This window comes from Dipodomys merriami, unplaced genomic scaffold, assembly GCF_024711535.1.
Source record: "Dipodomys merriami isolate MVZ:Mamm:240054 unplaced genomic scaffold, mDipMer1.0.p SCAF_142, whole genome shotgun sequence".
NCBI classification, from domain to species: domain Eukaryota; kingdom Metazoa; phylum Chordata; class Mammalia; order Rodentia; family Heteromyidae; genus Dipodomys; species Dipodomys merriami.
This window is the reverse complement of record NW_027202738.1, coordinates 1,357,610-1,372,326: the sequence shown is the minus strand read 5'-3', so window position 1 is coordinate 1,372,326 and position 14,717 is coordinate 1,357,610. Positions and strand designations below refer to the sequence as shown.

At 59.3% G+C, this 14,717-nt stretch overlaps 1 protein-coding gene across 3 annotated transcripts in view; it reads left to right on the top strand.

Moving 5' to 3' along the window:
* Tpcn1 (two pore segment channel 1) overlaps positions 1-14,717 on the top strand; it is a 44,341-nt gene that overhangs the window by 25,721 nt on the left and 3,903 nt on the right. For 2 of the 3 annotated variants that reach the window (XM_070021432.1, XM_070021431.1), the window contains exons 4-23: positions 1,078-1,254; positions 1,801-1,914; positions 2,490-2,620; positions 2,770-2,858; positions 3,565-3,599; positions 4,004-4,062; positions 4,189-4,288; positions 6,579-6,695; positions 6,874-6,998; positions 7,620-7,668; positions 8,085-8,148; positions 8,812-8,856; positions 9,343-9,399; positions 9,487-9,540; positions 9,733-9,805; positions 9,928-10,035; positions 10,873-10,944; positions 11,337-11,426; positions 12,946-13,061; positions 13,499-13,545. In XM_070021432.1, coding sequence (XP_069877533.1) covers positions 1,078-1,254; positions 1,801-1,914; positions 2,490-2,620; positions 2,770-2,858; positions 3,565-3,599; positions 4,004-4,062; positions 4,189-4,288; positions 6,579-6,695; positions 6,874-6,998; positions 7,620-7,668; positions 8,085-8,148; positions 8,812-8,856; positions 9,343-9,399; positions 9,487-9,540; positions 9,733-9,805; positions 9,928-10,035; positions 10,873-10,944; positions 11,337-11,426; positions 12,946-13,061; positions 13,499-13,545 — 1,722 coding nt within the window. Of the gene's footprint in view, positions 1-1,077; positions 1,255-1,800; positions 1,915-2,489; positions 2,621-2,769; positions 2,859-3,564; positions 3,600-4,003; positions 4,063-4,188; positions 4,289-6,578; positions 6,696-6,873; positions 6,999-7,619; positions 7,669-8,084; positions 8,149-8,811; positions 8,857-9,342; positions 9,400-9,486; positions 9,541-9,732; positions 9,806-9,927; positions 10,036-10,872; positions 10,945-11,336; positions 11,427-12,160; positions 12,919-12,945; positions 13,062-13,498; positions 13,546-14,717 lie in introns of those variants that run through there. The other variant, XM_070021433.1, reaches the window with a different exon arrangement.

The following is a 14,717-nucleotide window of genomic DNA, read 5'->3' as shown; positions in this document are numbered from 1 at the left end:
CTCAGGAGGCTGAGATCTGAGGATTGCGGTTCAAAGCCAGCCAGGCAGAATAGTCCCTGTTAAATAGACTCATCTCCAGTAACCACTCAAAAACTGGAAGTGGCAGTAGAGCGCTAGCCTTGAGCACAAAGAGGCTCAGGCAGGGACAGTGCCTAGGTCCTGAGTTCAAGCCCCACAACTGACAACAATAACAACTAGAACTGTTTTGTTGTTAATAAATCAAACCAGAAGCTTCCACAGAGGTGGGGAGACGGAGGCCCTGCAGAGACCCCAGAGCTTCCCTGGTTGACTGCTCAGCTGTTTGTTCTCTGTTGGGCTCAGTTTATCTTTTACATCTTGTCCAGCCAGTGACTGGCTTAACGCCCCCTGCTACCCCAAAGGATGGCGGGGTGTTGCAGGAGCTGGCGGGCTTCCTCCCAAGGCTTGGGCCATGGGAACCTGGGCTGCTTTTGGCTCTGCCCTTTCTCTAGGACACAGCCACTGGGCCAGGCCTGGCTCAGACATTGGTATGGGAGGGGAGGAGCCAGGTTTCTGGTGCAGTCTCATTTCTGTGTGTGTGTGTGTGTGTGTGTGTGTGTGTGTGTGTGTGTGTGTGTGTGTGTGTGTGTTTCTGTGTCTTTTTTGTTTGGGGGGGGGATCCCACCAGGGATGGTAGACATGCACCACAGCACCCAGCTATTGGTTGGGATGGGGGTGGAGGTCTCAGGAACTCTTTACCTAAGTTGGCCTTGAGCCTCTATCCTCCTGACCTCAGCCTCTTGAGTAGCTGAGATTGCAAGCATGCTCCAGCACACTCCACTAGCCCTCTGTTTCGATAGCGAGAGGTTCAGGCTCTGCAGAGTCAGGTCACTACCCACTGCTCTTGACCTTCTCTAGACCCTTCCAGTCTGTTCCACAGGTGGTTTGAAGCAGCAGCAGCCAGCCACTCTCTTGGGTCCCTTCATGGGTGGGGTGGCTTGTGCCAGCTGAGGAACAGCAGTTCCGATCGTCCATGTGGGGGCTGTTGCGGCATGCTTCTGGCCCGGCCCCTGGCCCCAGACACCCGGCTTGCACACCCCAGAGTCCCTGTCCTTCCAGGAAGGCGAGAACAACGACAAGTTCTTCACCCACCCCAAGAACGCCAAGGCGCTGGCGGCCTACCTCTTTGCACACAACCACCTCTTCTACCTGATGGAGCTGCTCACCGCCCTGCTCCTGCTGCTGCTGTCACTGTGCGAGGCGCCCGCCGTCCCCGCGCTCCGGCTCGGCATTTACGTGAGTGTCCGGGAGTGCCATGGCCCTCCGTGCTGGCGGGGCGGGGGGCGGGGGGCTCAGTGGGGGAATAGTCTAGAAGGACAGAGCCCTGCAAATAGACTCCAGACAAAGCCTGGGGATTCACCCAGGCTGTCTTCTCCGGGACAGAGTCCGCACCTGGCTCAGGTACAGTCCAGGCTGCCTGCTCCCTCTTCACAAGGTGGGTTTGTGGCCCGCTGTGCCTCAGAAGCCAGATGTTCACTGGACCCCGATGGTTTTCCATTCATTTCTTGTTTGCAAGCCTTTGTTCCCATCTGCTTCATCTTTTATGCGTAACTTGTATGCAGTCCTTCCTGGAGTAAGTCTACATTTACAGTTTCATCTTTCTGTCTTTGTGCACACCTTGGCTCCCTCCCTGTGTCTGTTCCTTGAATGTCAAGTTTATACTTAGCTGTCTGGGACGAGCTCCATCTTCCAGGCTGTGGCTGGCAGCCAGGGTTTTGTCGCTGTGGTGGGAGGCGGCCTTGGATGGCTTCGAGAAGACCCATGCCCACCTTTCCGGTACAGGTCCACGCCACGCTGGAGCTGTTCGCCCTCATGGTGGTGGTGTTTGAACTCTGCATGAAGCTGCGGTGGCTGGGCCCGCACTCCTTCATCCGGCACAAGCGGACCATGGTCAAGGTGACGCGTGCGCAGTGATACATGCGGTGACACAGGCTTGTGTCTCTCCATCTCAGTATTGGAGCCTGTGTCTTTGTTCATGTGGGAGCCCCCGTGTCACTGGGGTCCCTTCTAGCTCTGTTTGGGTCTCTGGCACCGTCACCTGAGGGAGATATCTTGCCTTTCCTGTGTCACAGCCAGCCAGGCACAAGAGAAGTGGCGGGGGGGGGGGGTGTCAGGCCTGGAGAGAGGGGCTCAGATCTCATGCTTTGCACCTGCAAGTGCCACTGTTGCGTGCAGATCTGGTCCTCTGCACAGCAGAGGGCTGTAAGGAGCGTGTCCAGCGGTGCCCAGCTGTGTGACAAGCCTGCTCTCTGTGTAGGAGAGGGTCCCCAGGTTGGCGGAGCTGGAGATGCGCCAGGATCTCCACGGCGTCCTGGTGCGGGTGGAGCTCTGGGCAGCGTGGGTACAGACGGGCCGGGCAGTGGCCTCGCTCTAGCCCGCATTGCCCATTCTTCTCCTGAGAGAGAGACGGAAACAGGGGAGCTCTGGAGAGTGTGGCAGGGGGCTGACCGTGCTGCCCCTGCCGCCCCCAGACCTCCGTGCTGGTGGTGCAGTTTGTCGAGGCCATCGTGGTGTTGGTACGGCAGACGTCCCACGTGCGGGTGACCCGTGCCCTGCGCTGCATTTTCCTGGTGGACTGTCGGTACTGCGGCGGCGTCCGGCGGTAAGGCCCGGGACGTGGGGGGCGGGGCGGGGGCTGCTCCCTCTGGCAGGCCAGCCCTGCACGCACACGCTTCCCACCACCACACACCCCACCAGGCAGGTGGGGAGAGGTCCCCCTCTCCCCCCGTCAGCTGGCCTGTCTCCCCTCAGCAACCTGCGGCAGATCTTCCAGTCCCTGCCGCCCTTCGTGGACATCCTGCTCCTGCTGCTCTTCTTCATGCTCATCTTCGCCATCCTGGGTGAGTGCTCTGTGCTCCTGGGCGCGGCGGGGGCCGGCACTGCAGACACCATGGAAATCCCCACTTGTATGTAGTCTTAGATGCCACATCTGGCGGCCCCCCCCCTCTGCTTCCTGGAGCCTCACAGCCTCTTGTGGTAGACCAGATGGCCCTGAGGAGCCTGTTTTTCTGAGACAGCCTCTTGCTATTTAATCGCCCGGGCTAGCCTTCACCTCCTGCATGCTGAGACGGCCGGTGTGCACCTCCACACCAGCCACCGTTCTTGATCGAGTCACTTAGGGACCCCTTTGGATTTGCCCCCCAAGCCAGACCACAGGCCAGACTCCGGATCCACTCCCCCGATGTGAACTTTGAGCCAACATTTTGAAATGAGACTTGATGTAAAAATACAGATTTTTAGCAAACAGATCTTTTTAACAAGGCTTTTTTTAAACACACAGCTCTGGGTGCCTTTGCGCGTGGCAGCAGGCACACAGGCCGAGCAGCTCTCATTTCTTTTAGATGGCGCGTGTTTTCTTTGATTCTGCAGTCCCCTGTTGCCTCCCTCAGCTGCACACATACACCACACATGCACACACACACACATGTGCGCGCCCCACCACACACTCATGCACACACACACACTCGTTAGTCCAGTCTGCTGGACACCTGGCATTGGCACCTGTGCCCTAACCAGCTTTTGTTTTGTTCGGCTACCACTTTCCAGGTTTCTACTTGTTCTCTCCTAATCCTTCAGACCCAGTAAGTAACAAACATCTGCCTCCCTTCACCCTCAAGGCAAGGTGCCCGGCCGCATTAGGGATGACTGGCCACATTAGGAAGACGTGTTCCGCCCTGCCTCCTGAGCCATTCTTTTCCTGGAGAGCCGAGGGGCTCCCCTTTCCCGTCCTTAGGAGAAACATTTCCAGGACCCGGGCTTGGCACATCCCAGCCTTCCGGCAGAGTCGAGCATGTGACTCCCCAGGAAACATGTGCCCCAAAGTCAGCCAGGCTGGGAGCTCAGGAAGGCACAGGCCTGCACGCCCACGCCACCGCTGCTCTGCGGCCCTTAGGGAGGAGGCAGGGCAGGATGGGGCGTGGAGGGGGGGCAGGCCCTGAGCCTCACCGCTCCTTCCTCCCCTTCCCCCCCACACTCCGCCCCACAGTACTTCAGCACTCTGGAGAATAGCATCGTCAGCCTGTTTGTCCTTCTCACCACGGCCAAGTAAGTCTGGGTTCCCCCTCCCACCTCCCCCCAAAGTGATGGGGGCGGGGAGGTGATTGTCCTTCATAAGGCCTTGGGGGAAACGGGGGCAGCCATGCAGACAGGTGGTGACCTTCTGCCATACAGCTTCCCCGACGTCATGATGCCCTCCTACTCCCGGAACCCCTGGTCCTGTGTCTTCTTCATCGTGTACCTCTCCATCGAGCTCTACTTCATCATGAACCTGGTGCGTGGCTGCCTCGGCCCCCCCCGGCCTTTGGGCAGAGCATCCGGGCGGGGAGTCGGGGCCCATCCATGGTCAGGGCTGGTGTTCTGGGGACTGTCCTGGGAGGACCGCAGGGCCCGCACTGGTCACGGCGGCCAGCATACAGTGCCACTGCCTATAGTATTGGAGTTGGGGCTCAGGCTGCCCTAGGAGCTTCGCATCCCCATAGCAAGTGAAGGAGCCTCCACTGATGATACCTCTGCCCGACAAGCGCACAGCGGCCTAACGCTGCTCCCTGGAGGTCTTGCTGGAATTCTAAATGGATCGATGACAAAACTGGGTCAGACTGACAGACTGACAGACTGATCTGCATGGTGCAGGGCAGCCTGGGAGAGAGCCTGAGCTGGGTCTCAGCACCGCCTCCATGTGTCGAGAACACGGGGTGCGTTTATGTCAGCCCTGTTAGTCATACACCATCAGAACACTGGACACAGCACACATCTGCCCAACAGGACAGAAAGCCCCTTTGCACACTAGGTTTTTTGGTGAGGTCTGGGATACCAGGTTGCCACCAGGAGCCCCTCTCATCAGCAGATAGGGCCAGAGCCCCAACCACTTCACACCCACAGTTAACCTAAGAGGAGCTTTCCAGAGAGTCTTGGAGGTTTTGCTGTTTTGGTAGTGCTGGGAGTGATGAGCCCCAAAGCTTTTGCTCGTATTAGCCAGGCCGGCCCAGGGCCTACCCCTGAGCCACCGTGTCCCCTCATGCTCATTTACGAGCTTCTGACACTCCCTCATCCTGGCCACCAATCAGCCCAGGATAAAAACAGAAAATAAAGCCCCATCCTAGTGGCTCACACCGGTAATCCTAGCTACTACCCTGGAGGCTGAAATCGGAGGATCACAGTTTGAAGCCAGCCCAGGCAACAAAATCCAGGAGACTCTTTTCCACAATTGACCAACAAAAATCAGAAGTAGAGCTGCGGCTCAAATGGTAGAGCACCAGCCCTGAGTGAAAAAGCTCAGGGACAGCAATCAGGCCCTGAGTTCCAGCCTACTGTGGCTCATATCTGTGGTAGGGACAGAGTACAGCATGACCTCCTCAGTGGATGCCTTCTACCTGCCATCAACCCACAGAGCAAGCACTTAATCCCCAAGACTGTCCCCTACTTCAGGTCCCAGTTACAGGACTGTGGTGCCTTTTCCTCTGGTGACTGCTGGCTGTTGGTGCCGGCATGGTGACTGTGGCCTGTAATCCTAGCTACTTGGGAGGTTGAGATTGGCCAGCCTGGGCAGAAAAGTTCATGGGACTCCATCTCAGCCGGTAAATGCTGGGTGTGGCAGTAAGTACTTGTCATCTCAGCCATATAGAAAACATAAATAGGAGGATCATGATCCAGTCCCACCCAGGCAAAAAGCAAGACCCTTTAAAAAATAAAAACTGAAGTAAAAAGGGCTAGAGACCTGATTGAAGTGGTAATGCACCTGCCTAGCAAGCACAAGGTCCTAAGTTCAAATCCCAGTACTACCAAGGAGAAAAAAAAAACCCACATTTGTTTATCTTTTCTCTATATAGGAAACTAGAGGATTCATTTAAAGAGGTTGAAAGAATTACAGAATTCTTCTCAGAACATTTTTGAAAGAGAAAAGTGTTTCTAAAAAGATTCCTTCAAATTCCTTCTCTTCTTCCCTCACTCTGATCATGCAAAACATGGTGTGTGTGTGTGTGTGCATGTGCATGCACTACATACACAAGTGCTGGTCCTGGGTCTTGAACTCAGAGCCTAGGTGCTAGTCTGAGCTTTTTTTTTTTTTTTGGCTGAAGGCTGACACTCTACCACTTGAGCCACAGCTCCACTTCTGGCTTTTTGGTGATTAACTCATGGATTTTCCTGCCTAGGCTTGCTTTGAACCATGATCCTGAGATCTCAGCCTTCCTGAGTAGCTAGGATTATAGGCGTGAGCTGCGGGTGGCTGGCTGATTGTGTCTTTAAGAAGCTGGTGTTGCTCTTAGGAGATTCCAAATATGACTTCCTTCTCATCCTTCTTCTCCTGCTCCTTCTCTTTCTGGGACCACACATGTGACACGAGGAACAGACCCCTGGGGAGGGGAGGGTCACAGGGCCTCCTGGCCAGCCAATTGAGAATGCATGTGGCAAGAAGAATCTAGAAGCATCTGATAACAAGGTCTTTAAGTATCTCCTTGGGCCTCTATAGAGTGGTAGGACAGAAGCCCTCCCTGGGGGCAGATGACAGCCTCTGCCACTAGAGGGCACCACACAGGGCAGTCAGGCCTCCGTGCTTTCTCCAGCTCCTGGCTGTGGTGTTTGACACCTTCAACGACATTGAGAAGCGCAAGTTCAAGTCTTTGCTGCTGCATAAGCGAACTGCCATCCAGCACGCCTACCGCCTGCTCGTCAGCCGGCGGGTAAGGAGGCGCAGCCCCACTGTCGCTGCCCACAGCGGCTCCTGAGCACCCTGTTCTCCCGCGGGAGCCCTGGGAGCCGTGCCGGGCCTGGGGTGGCTGCCAGGGGAGGGGCGGTGGGGTCCTGGGTTTTCCTGGGTCCCACCTGTCATGTTTGTTGTTCCCGCCCCCTCTGCCCCAGAGGCCTGCCGGCATCTCGTACAGGCAGTTCGAAGGCCTGATGCGTTTCTACAGACCCCGGATGAGTGCCAGGGAGCGTTTCCTCACCTTCAAGGCCCTGAGCCAGAGCAACACCCCGCTGCTCAGGTGAGGGTGCTGGGGGGGGCAGGTCTGGCGGTGGGACGGCTGCAGAGAAGCCGGCCAGAGCCTCTAGTTTCCCCCAGCAGGCTGCTTTTGCACACGCTGACTCTGTTCATCAGGAGTCTGGGAGCCACAGAAGCCCCGCTCCAGCGTGTTTCATCTGGACCAGCTCTGCTGCTCCCCCTCAAGTCCCAGCTTTTGGGGGTGGGGGATCACCCTGTGTGAGCCAGAGGAGACAGGGGGAGAACACAGCACACCTGCACGCACACACGCAACTCGGAGGACTGAACCTGAAATCTCAGGGACGGTCCTGGCCTCCACACTGCGGAGACCAGGAAGGGGCGCCCCTCGCGGGCAGCTGAGACCGAGCGAGCTCCGTGCGGGGCCCAGCGAGGCCTGGCCTCTGTCCATGCCCCTCCAGGGACTGCCCACAGTCCGAGCGGACCGAGCAGAGTGAATAACCTTAGTCCTCGGGGACAGAGGACATAGGGACTCTGCAGGCAATGCCCTGGGCACAGAGAACTGTCCCCTCTCCTCTCGAGATGCACGGCGGCAGGCAGGCAGGCGAGCGAGGTGCTGCTTGGGGCTGCGGGGTCAATGTCTGTCTTTTCCTTTTGCTTGCCACAGCCTCAAAGACTTCTATGACATCTACGAAGTTGCTGCCCTGAAGTGGAGGGTGAGTTTCTGTGGGAGTGGAGGCCGGGGTGGGGGGGCAGTGTTCCCCAAGACCCAGCGCCCTTGTCAGCAGGGCTCAGACCCTTCAGGACAGCCAGGCCAGGCCCCCGCGTCCACCCTCACCCAGCGGCCCAGGGTTTCAGCCAGGCTCCTCGCATCTCTGTGGCTGAGGCAGGGGACTGAATGCCCCACGGCTCCCCTGGGAGATAGGGGGACAAAAACCCCGCCTAGAGTGACTACAGGGTGTGAGGGGGGCGGGGCAGATGCAGGCCACCGACCGGCTGCGCTGACCCCTGAGTGTCCACGCCGTTCCCTGGCACAGCGGAGCAGGTGGGGAAGGAGGCCGGCACGCAGCCCGGCCTAGTCCTGGGCTCCAGCCTGACCTCTGATCGCCCGGGACCTGTTGTTGCTTTGCAGGCAAAGAGAAACAGAGAGCACTGGTTCGATGAGCTTCCCAGAACAGCCTTCCTCATCTTCAAAGGTGAGCTCAGCAGCTGGGGTAAGGGAAGTTCCCAGAAGCCATGGAGGGGGAGAGGACCTGGGGTCTGTTCACGGGGGTGGGGGGGTGGGGGTGGGGAGGGGGGCGGGATGTGATTATCTGAGCAGAGGAAGTGGCAGGACTTGGACTAGGGAAGGACTCTAATCAGTCATTTAGAAATCCAGTGTCTGGACCAGCGTGGTGGTGCACTGCGATAATCCCAGTCCTCAAGAGGCAGCCCTTCCCCAAGACAAAACCCTTAAGTCACGTGTGCATGCTTCTTACTTAACAGGCATCTACCCTTAGCTTGTACCAGCTCTGAAGGACCGTGGGGGGGGGGGGGCGGGGCGGGGAGGACTATGTTTGGCCCTCTGGAAATTTCTTCAAGCCTGGCCTACAGCCCTTCTGAAAACGCACAGAGCGCATTATCTGTGTGTGGTTGCCCCAGCCAGGCCATGGGCAGAGGAGTTTTCATTGTACTGAAATGCCAGGCTGTGCCCAGGGCAGCTGTGATGGGCCGGTGCTGCCCGGAGCCTGGGCAGCCGTGAGATGGGCTCTCGGGATGCCCCTCCCTTGTGGCCCTGGGGCCGCAGGACCTGGTCGCTCACGTGGGGTCATTCGCCTGAGTATGAAGTTTCCAGTGTAACCTCTTTTCCCTTCACATAGGAATTAACATCCTGGTGAAATCCCCGGCCTTCCAGTATTTCATGTGTAAGTGTGACACGCCACAGCCCCAGGCCCCTTTCCTCCCGAGTCCTTTGTGGTTTTAGATGGCGGAGGGGTGAGAGAGGTTCGTCCTGTGGGTTGTGGTGTTAGCTCTGGGTCGGCTGAGTGAGTGCGCATGTGCTTAGCACACGCCAGGCCTTCAGCTCTGTCCTAGAGACTCAAAGAAAGATGGGAAGGAGGGAAGAGAGAAAGCAAAAGAAGGAGGAGGGCTGGAGGGGGATGATGATCCAAGTGTTTGGAAAGTCTGGACCCACACATGCAATGTTACTACTATTGGGTCTCTTCAGTCTTGTTAGTCTAGAAGTTTCTCTTCTATCTTCCCTGCCCTCCCTTAACAATGAATTGAGAACGCATGATGAGTCCTTTCCAGTGTCCAGGGCCTCCTGGAAAGGAACTGGGGCTGCAGCCGTGGCCTGTAGATTGCCCGGCCTGCCCGGCCTGCCCCTTTCTCCCATGCCCTCTCTCTTTCAGACGTGGTGGTGGCGATGAACGGGGTGTGGGTCCTGGTGGAGACCTTCATGCTGAAAGGTGAGCGCAGCCCGCACCCCTGTCCCCGGCACCCCTGTCCCTTGCATGGCACCCTGGGCTTGTCTCCAGCCTGCTTCTCTCTTCCAGGTGGAAACTTCTTCCCCAAGCACGTGCCCTGGAGTTCCCTGGTCTTCCTTACCAGTGAGTGTCTGGACTGCATGCTGCAGCGCTGGCCGGGAGAGCTTAGATGGGTGTCCATGTCTCATGGCCCCTCTCGAAAGGGAATGAGCAGAAAGTGGCCTCTCCCTGCCTCTCCCCGGCTGGCCCGGCTGCCCTCGCTCCACGCAGGGCGAGGGCACAGGTCAGCTGCTGACCGCCACTTCTTGTCCACAGTCTACGGGGTGGAGCTGTTCCTGAAAGTGGCCGGCCTGGGCCCTGTGGAGTACCTGTCCTCCGGATGGAACCTGTAAGTGGACAGCACAGTCCTGGCAGGACTGACCAGGGCTGACCAGGAGCAGGGCAGGGGTGGGGAGGGGCAGGGGTCTAGCCTGAAGGTCGCTGACCCCCATGGCCTTTCCTCGCCCCCAGGTTTGACTTCTCAGTCACGGCTCTCGCCTTCCTGGGGCTGCTGGCCCTGGCGCTCAACATGGAGCCCTTCTACTTCATCGTGGTCCTGCGGCCCCTCCAGCTGCTGAGGTGACCGGGAGACCCATGAGCAGGAGCCACAGACGTGGCAGCTCTGCAGGGACACTGGGGTGGGGCCAGGTCTCCCGTGGGTGTGCAGGCTGCGGGGACCTTCTTGCACACCGGCATCCGTGGCTTCTGCCCACAGCGGGGCCGCGGGTCCAAACGCTGGCCTACAGGCAGGTCATAGGTCAGCGCCTCGGCCCCTTGTGTTCCCCAGCATGGCCTCTGGTCGGAGAAGCCACCATGTGGGTCTCCGCACGCTCTCCCAGACCAGCAGGGGCTGGCAGAGCCCTGCTCTGTCCACAGCCTCGTCCTGACTCGGGTCCGGGGGTTCCCAAGGCCTTGGGTGCCAGGCTTTCCCCCTAACTAGAGGGTCATAGTCCACCTGTGTCCACACCTTACCCTCTCCTTGGAGAACGAGGTTGGGGGGCGGGGGCGGGCGGAGGCCATCCTGTGCCCATCTGGAGGGGGGACTCTGGGCTGGTGGCCCTGGGCCGGGTCCCTCGTTCCTCCACGCTGCCGCCTCCTTCTGCCGAATATCTCGGGTGTCTCCCCTCCCCCTGCCTTGCCACTCCGCAGCGAGGCCTTGCTCCCTGGGAGCCGCCTGCTTTGGGCGGCTCTGTGCACCTCTGCGAGGGGTGCTACAGAACCCCGTCTCCCCCCGTGGGGGTCCCTGCCCCGCATCCTGGGGCTGCGGGAGAGGTGAGGGAAACAGGCCCAGGCAGACGAGGACCCCCCCCCAGCCACGTCCGTCATGCAAGGTGTGGACGAGGCTCCCGCGCATCTGAAAGCAGGGGTGCAGGCTGTGGTGGCATCAGCGCACGACTCTTGTTTCTTGGGGTTCAGGTTGTTTAAGCTGAAGAAGCGTTACCGAAACGTGCTGGACACCATGTTTGAGCTGCTGCCACGGATGGCCAGGTACCGTCCACAGGTCCCGGTAGCTCAAGGCCTGCACCCATAGGGGCCGGATGGGGCGGTAGCCAGGGTGAAGGGGATCATCAGAAGGACTGGATCTGGGGTTCAGTGGCTTCCAGGACTGGATCGGGCCCACAGATGCCACTTCTCCATGGCCTAGCAGGGAGGGCAGGTGGCGGTCAGCTCACTGACCCCTGAAGGAAGGAGTCACCCGCAGGTGCCTTTACAGGGAAGAGGCAGGTCTGGTCCAGGGGCATCTGTTCCTAGTGGAGCCATGAGGCCCCTTACCAGTGGTCACCTGTCAAGGGCCGGGGGCAAGCCTGTCCCACGGGGCCTGAGGCCAGGGCCGCAGCCGCCCGCCCGGACACCTCCCCCTGACGCTGACCTTCCCCCAGCCTCGGCCTCACACTGCTCACCTTCTACTACTCCTTCGCCATCGTGGGCATGGAATTCTTCTGCGACCTCCTCTACCCCAACTGCTGCAAGTGAGTGGCCAGCAGGGACCCGCCCAGGCGTGGGCCCCGGGCTCGCTCCCCTCCATCTCAGCCTCCGCCTGCCCCAGGCTCCCCGGGCTTTATCTCCATCTCAGCCGCCACGTGCCCTGGGCTCCCCGGGCTCCCCGGGCTTTGTCTCCATCTCAGCCTCCGCGTACCCCGGGCTCGCTCCCCTCCATCTCAGCCTCCGTGTGCCCCAGGCTCCCCAGGCTTTATCTCCATCTCAGCCTCCACGTGCCCCGGGCTCCCCGGGCTTTCTCTCCATCTCAGCCTCCGTGTGCCCCGGGCTCCCCAGGCTTTGTCTCCATCTCAGCCTCCGCGTGCCCCGGGCTCCCCGGGCTTTGTCTCCATCTCAGCCTCCGCGTGCCCCGGGCTCCCCGGGCTTTATCTCCATCTCAGCCTCCACGTGCCCCGGGCTCCCCGGGCTTTGTCTCCATCTCAGCCTCCGCGTGCCCCAGGCTCGCTCCCCTCCATCTCAGCCTCCGCGTGCCCCGGGCTCCCCAGGCTTTGTCTCCATCTCAGCCTCCTCGTGCCCCGGGCTCCCCAGGCTTTGTCTCCATCTCAGCCTCCGCGTGCCCCATGCTCCCTGGGCTTTGCTGTCTGCCTCAGCATATGCAGAGCCAGGGCTCGGGCAGCCTTCCAAGGAGGGCATCTGAGTCCCAGAACGGTCCAGGTCTCTGCTGGCCACCCCCCGTCCCCAAATCTGAGTATCCTGAATCCCATAGCTCCCACCCACCGCTATCCAGAAGGCAGGACCTGCAAGCTTCGCTGGACAGCTTCAAAGGGTCAGACAGACAGACGACAGACACCTGGCAGGAGGGTCACGGAGCTCTACGATAGAGCTCCCAGGTCACACGGAAAGACCCCATCTCAAAAAGAGAAGGGTGGAAGCTGGGTGCCGGTGGCTCACTCCTGTAATCCTAACCACTCAAGAGGCTGCGATCTGAGGATTATGGTTGGAAGCCAGCCCAGGCAGGAAAGTTCCCATGAGACTCTTTAACCAACCGGAAACTGGAAGTAGAGCTATGGCTCAAAGTGGTAGGGAGGTAGCCTTGAGCAGAAGAGCTCAGGGAGAGTGCCCAGGCCCTGAGTTCAAGCCCATACCCAACCAAAAAAAAAAAAGTGGGGGGAGAGAGGGGTGGGATAGGAGAATGGCAAACAAAATGTCCTCCAAAATCAAGGTTGCCTGGTCAAACCTGGATGCACCGGGCAAAGCAGGGGAGAAGCGGGGCTGAGTGTGAGGCCACCCCCGGGAGCTACTCCCTGCCCCCTCCGCCTCCTCCCTCCATGGTGGGAAGTGAGAAGAGGGAAGCCTTATCAGCTGCAGAGAGGTGCTAGGTGACGGGGGGGGGGGGAGCCCAGGGCCCCCCTGGAACAGGACAGAGCCAAGAGCAGGAAGACAGGGCCAGGATGGACAGCTCCCTTGCTAGGCCCTGGCCTGCCCGCCCGCCGTCTGCGCAGCAGCAGCAGCATCGCCTGACCCTTCTCCACGCCCTCATCTCATCCGCAGCACCAGTACAGTGGCGGATGCCTACCGCTGGCTCAACCACACGGTGGGCAACAGGACCGTGGTGGAGGAGGGCTACTACTATCTCAACAACTTCGACAACATCCTCAGCAGTTTTGGTGCGTGGAGGGCTGTGGCGAGGGCGGGCCTGGCGGTGCTGCTTGGGCCCTGCAGGTCTTGGGGGGCGGGGGGGGTGGTCCACAGGGGTGTCAACAGCGGGGATGTGTGAGACCCCGTCTCCAGCGGGAGTCCAGCTGCCAGGCCCTTTGCCTGGCACTTTTCTAACCAGAGCTGGAGGGGCACAGCGCCTAGCCACGCCAGGGCTGCCCCCAGGCCCGCGTGCCCTCGGGTTCCCTGGTGAAACCTAGGGTGATTTAAACCCAAGAGGAAGGGGCGCTCCAAGGCCGGGTGTGCATACTGTCTGGGAGCGCTTTTCCAGGCTGCTGAGGCACCGGCCATTGCACGGGACTCCCCGTGAAGTGGCTTGCAGGCAATGGAGGGGCCTCTCGTCCGGGCCTGCAGGAGCGGGGCTGACCGGGGCTCTCTCCCTCTGCAGTGACGTTGTTTGAGCTCACGGTGGTCAACAACTGGTACATCATCATGGTAAGTGTGTGTGTGTGTGTGTGTGTGTGTGTGTGTGTAGGGGGGGGCGTTGCTCTCCCCCTCCTCCCCCTCCTCCCCCAGCACGGGTCTGCGGGGAAACCTCATCCCTGTACCTCTTCCTTCATCCTGGCGCCCCCGCCCCAGCGGGCTTTGCGGCTTTAACCCGTCCCCTGTAAGCTGGAGAGCAGCTGTTCAGATGAGGAGCAGTGGCCGGGCCTGTGGTGCCAGCCGCTGACAGACAGAGGGAGGAAGATCGGGGGGCTCAGGCCAGCTTGTGGGAGACCCTATCTAAAACACGAAGAGAGAGAGGACTTGGACCTTCCCGACAAACACGAGGCCCTGAGTTCAAACCCCAGCACGGAGGGAAGAGTGAAGACGCAGTTAGGGGGGGGTACTTCAGTGAGGAGGCGGACGCCAGGGCAGCCTGGGCCACAGTGTGAACCAGGCCCTGTCTCGAAACTAAAACAGAAAGGGACTGAGCATGAGGGCTCCCACCTGTAAACCCAGCTGAGGAGGATTGAGACCAACCTGAACAGAACAAAAGGGCCAGCCATTGGGGCTGGGAAGATGGCTCAGTGGTAGAGCGCTTGCCTTGCATGCCTGAGGCCCTGGGTTCGATTCCTCAGCACCACATAAGCAAAAAGAAAAAAGCCGAAAGTGGCGCTGTGGCCCAAGTGGTAGAGTGCTAGCCTTGAGCTGAAGAGCTGAGGGTCAGTGCCCAGGCCCAGAGTTCAGGCCCCACAACCGGACCCAAAAAAAAAAAAAAAAAAGCCAGCCAGACCCCTGCTCAACCCATAAGCTGTGTGGCGGAATGTGTCTGTCGTCCCAGCAGCGTGGGAAGATTGCAGTCCTGGCTGTCAGAAAATAACAACAGCAAAAAGATCTGCAGATGTGGCTCAAGTGGTCGAGCCTAGTGAGTGCAAGGCTTCAAGTTCAAATCCCCAGTATCACCTAAAGAAAGAAAAATTGAGAGCCTGGCAGAATGGGCATGGTAGCAAACCCCCGTCATCCCGGCTACTCAGGGAGCTGAAGCTGAAGAAGCATGGAGCTGGGATCAGGAGTCCAGCCCAGCCCCCACAGCAGCGCTCTGCCCCTACAGAAGCAATATGACAAGCATTGCTGGTTTTCTTTTCAAAGGAAAAAAATTTTTTTTGCCAGTCCTAGGACTTGAA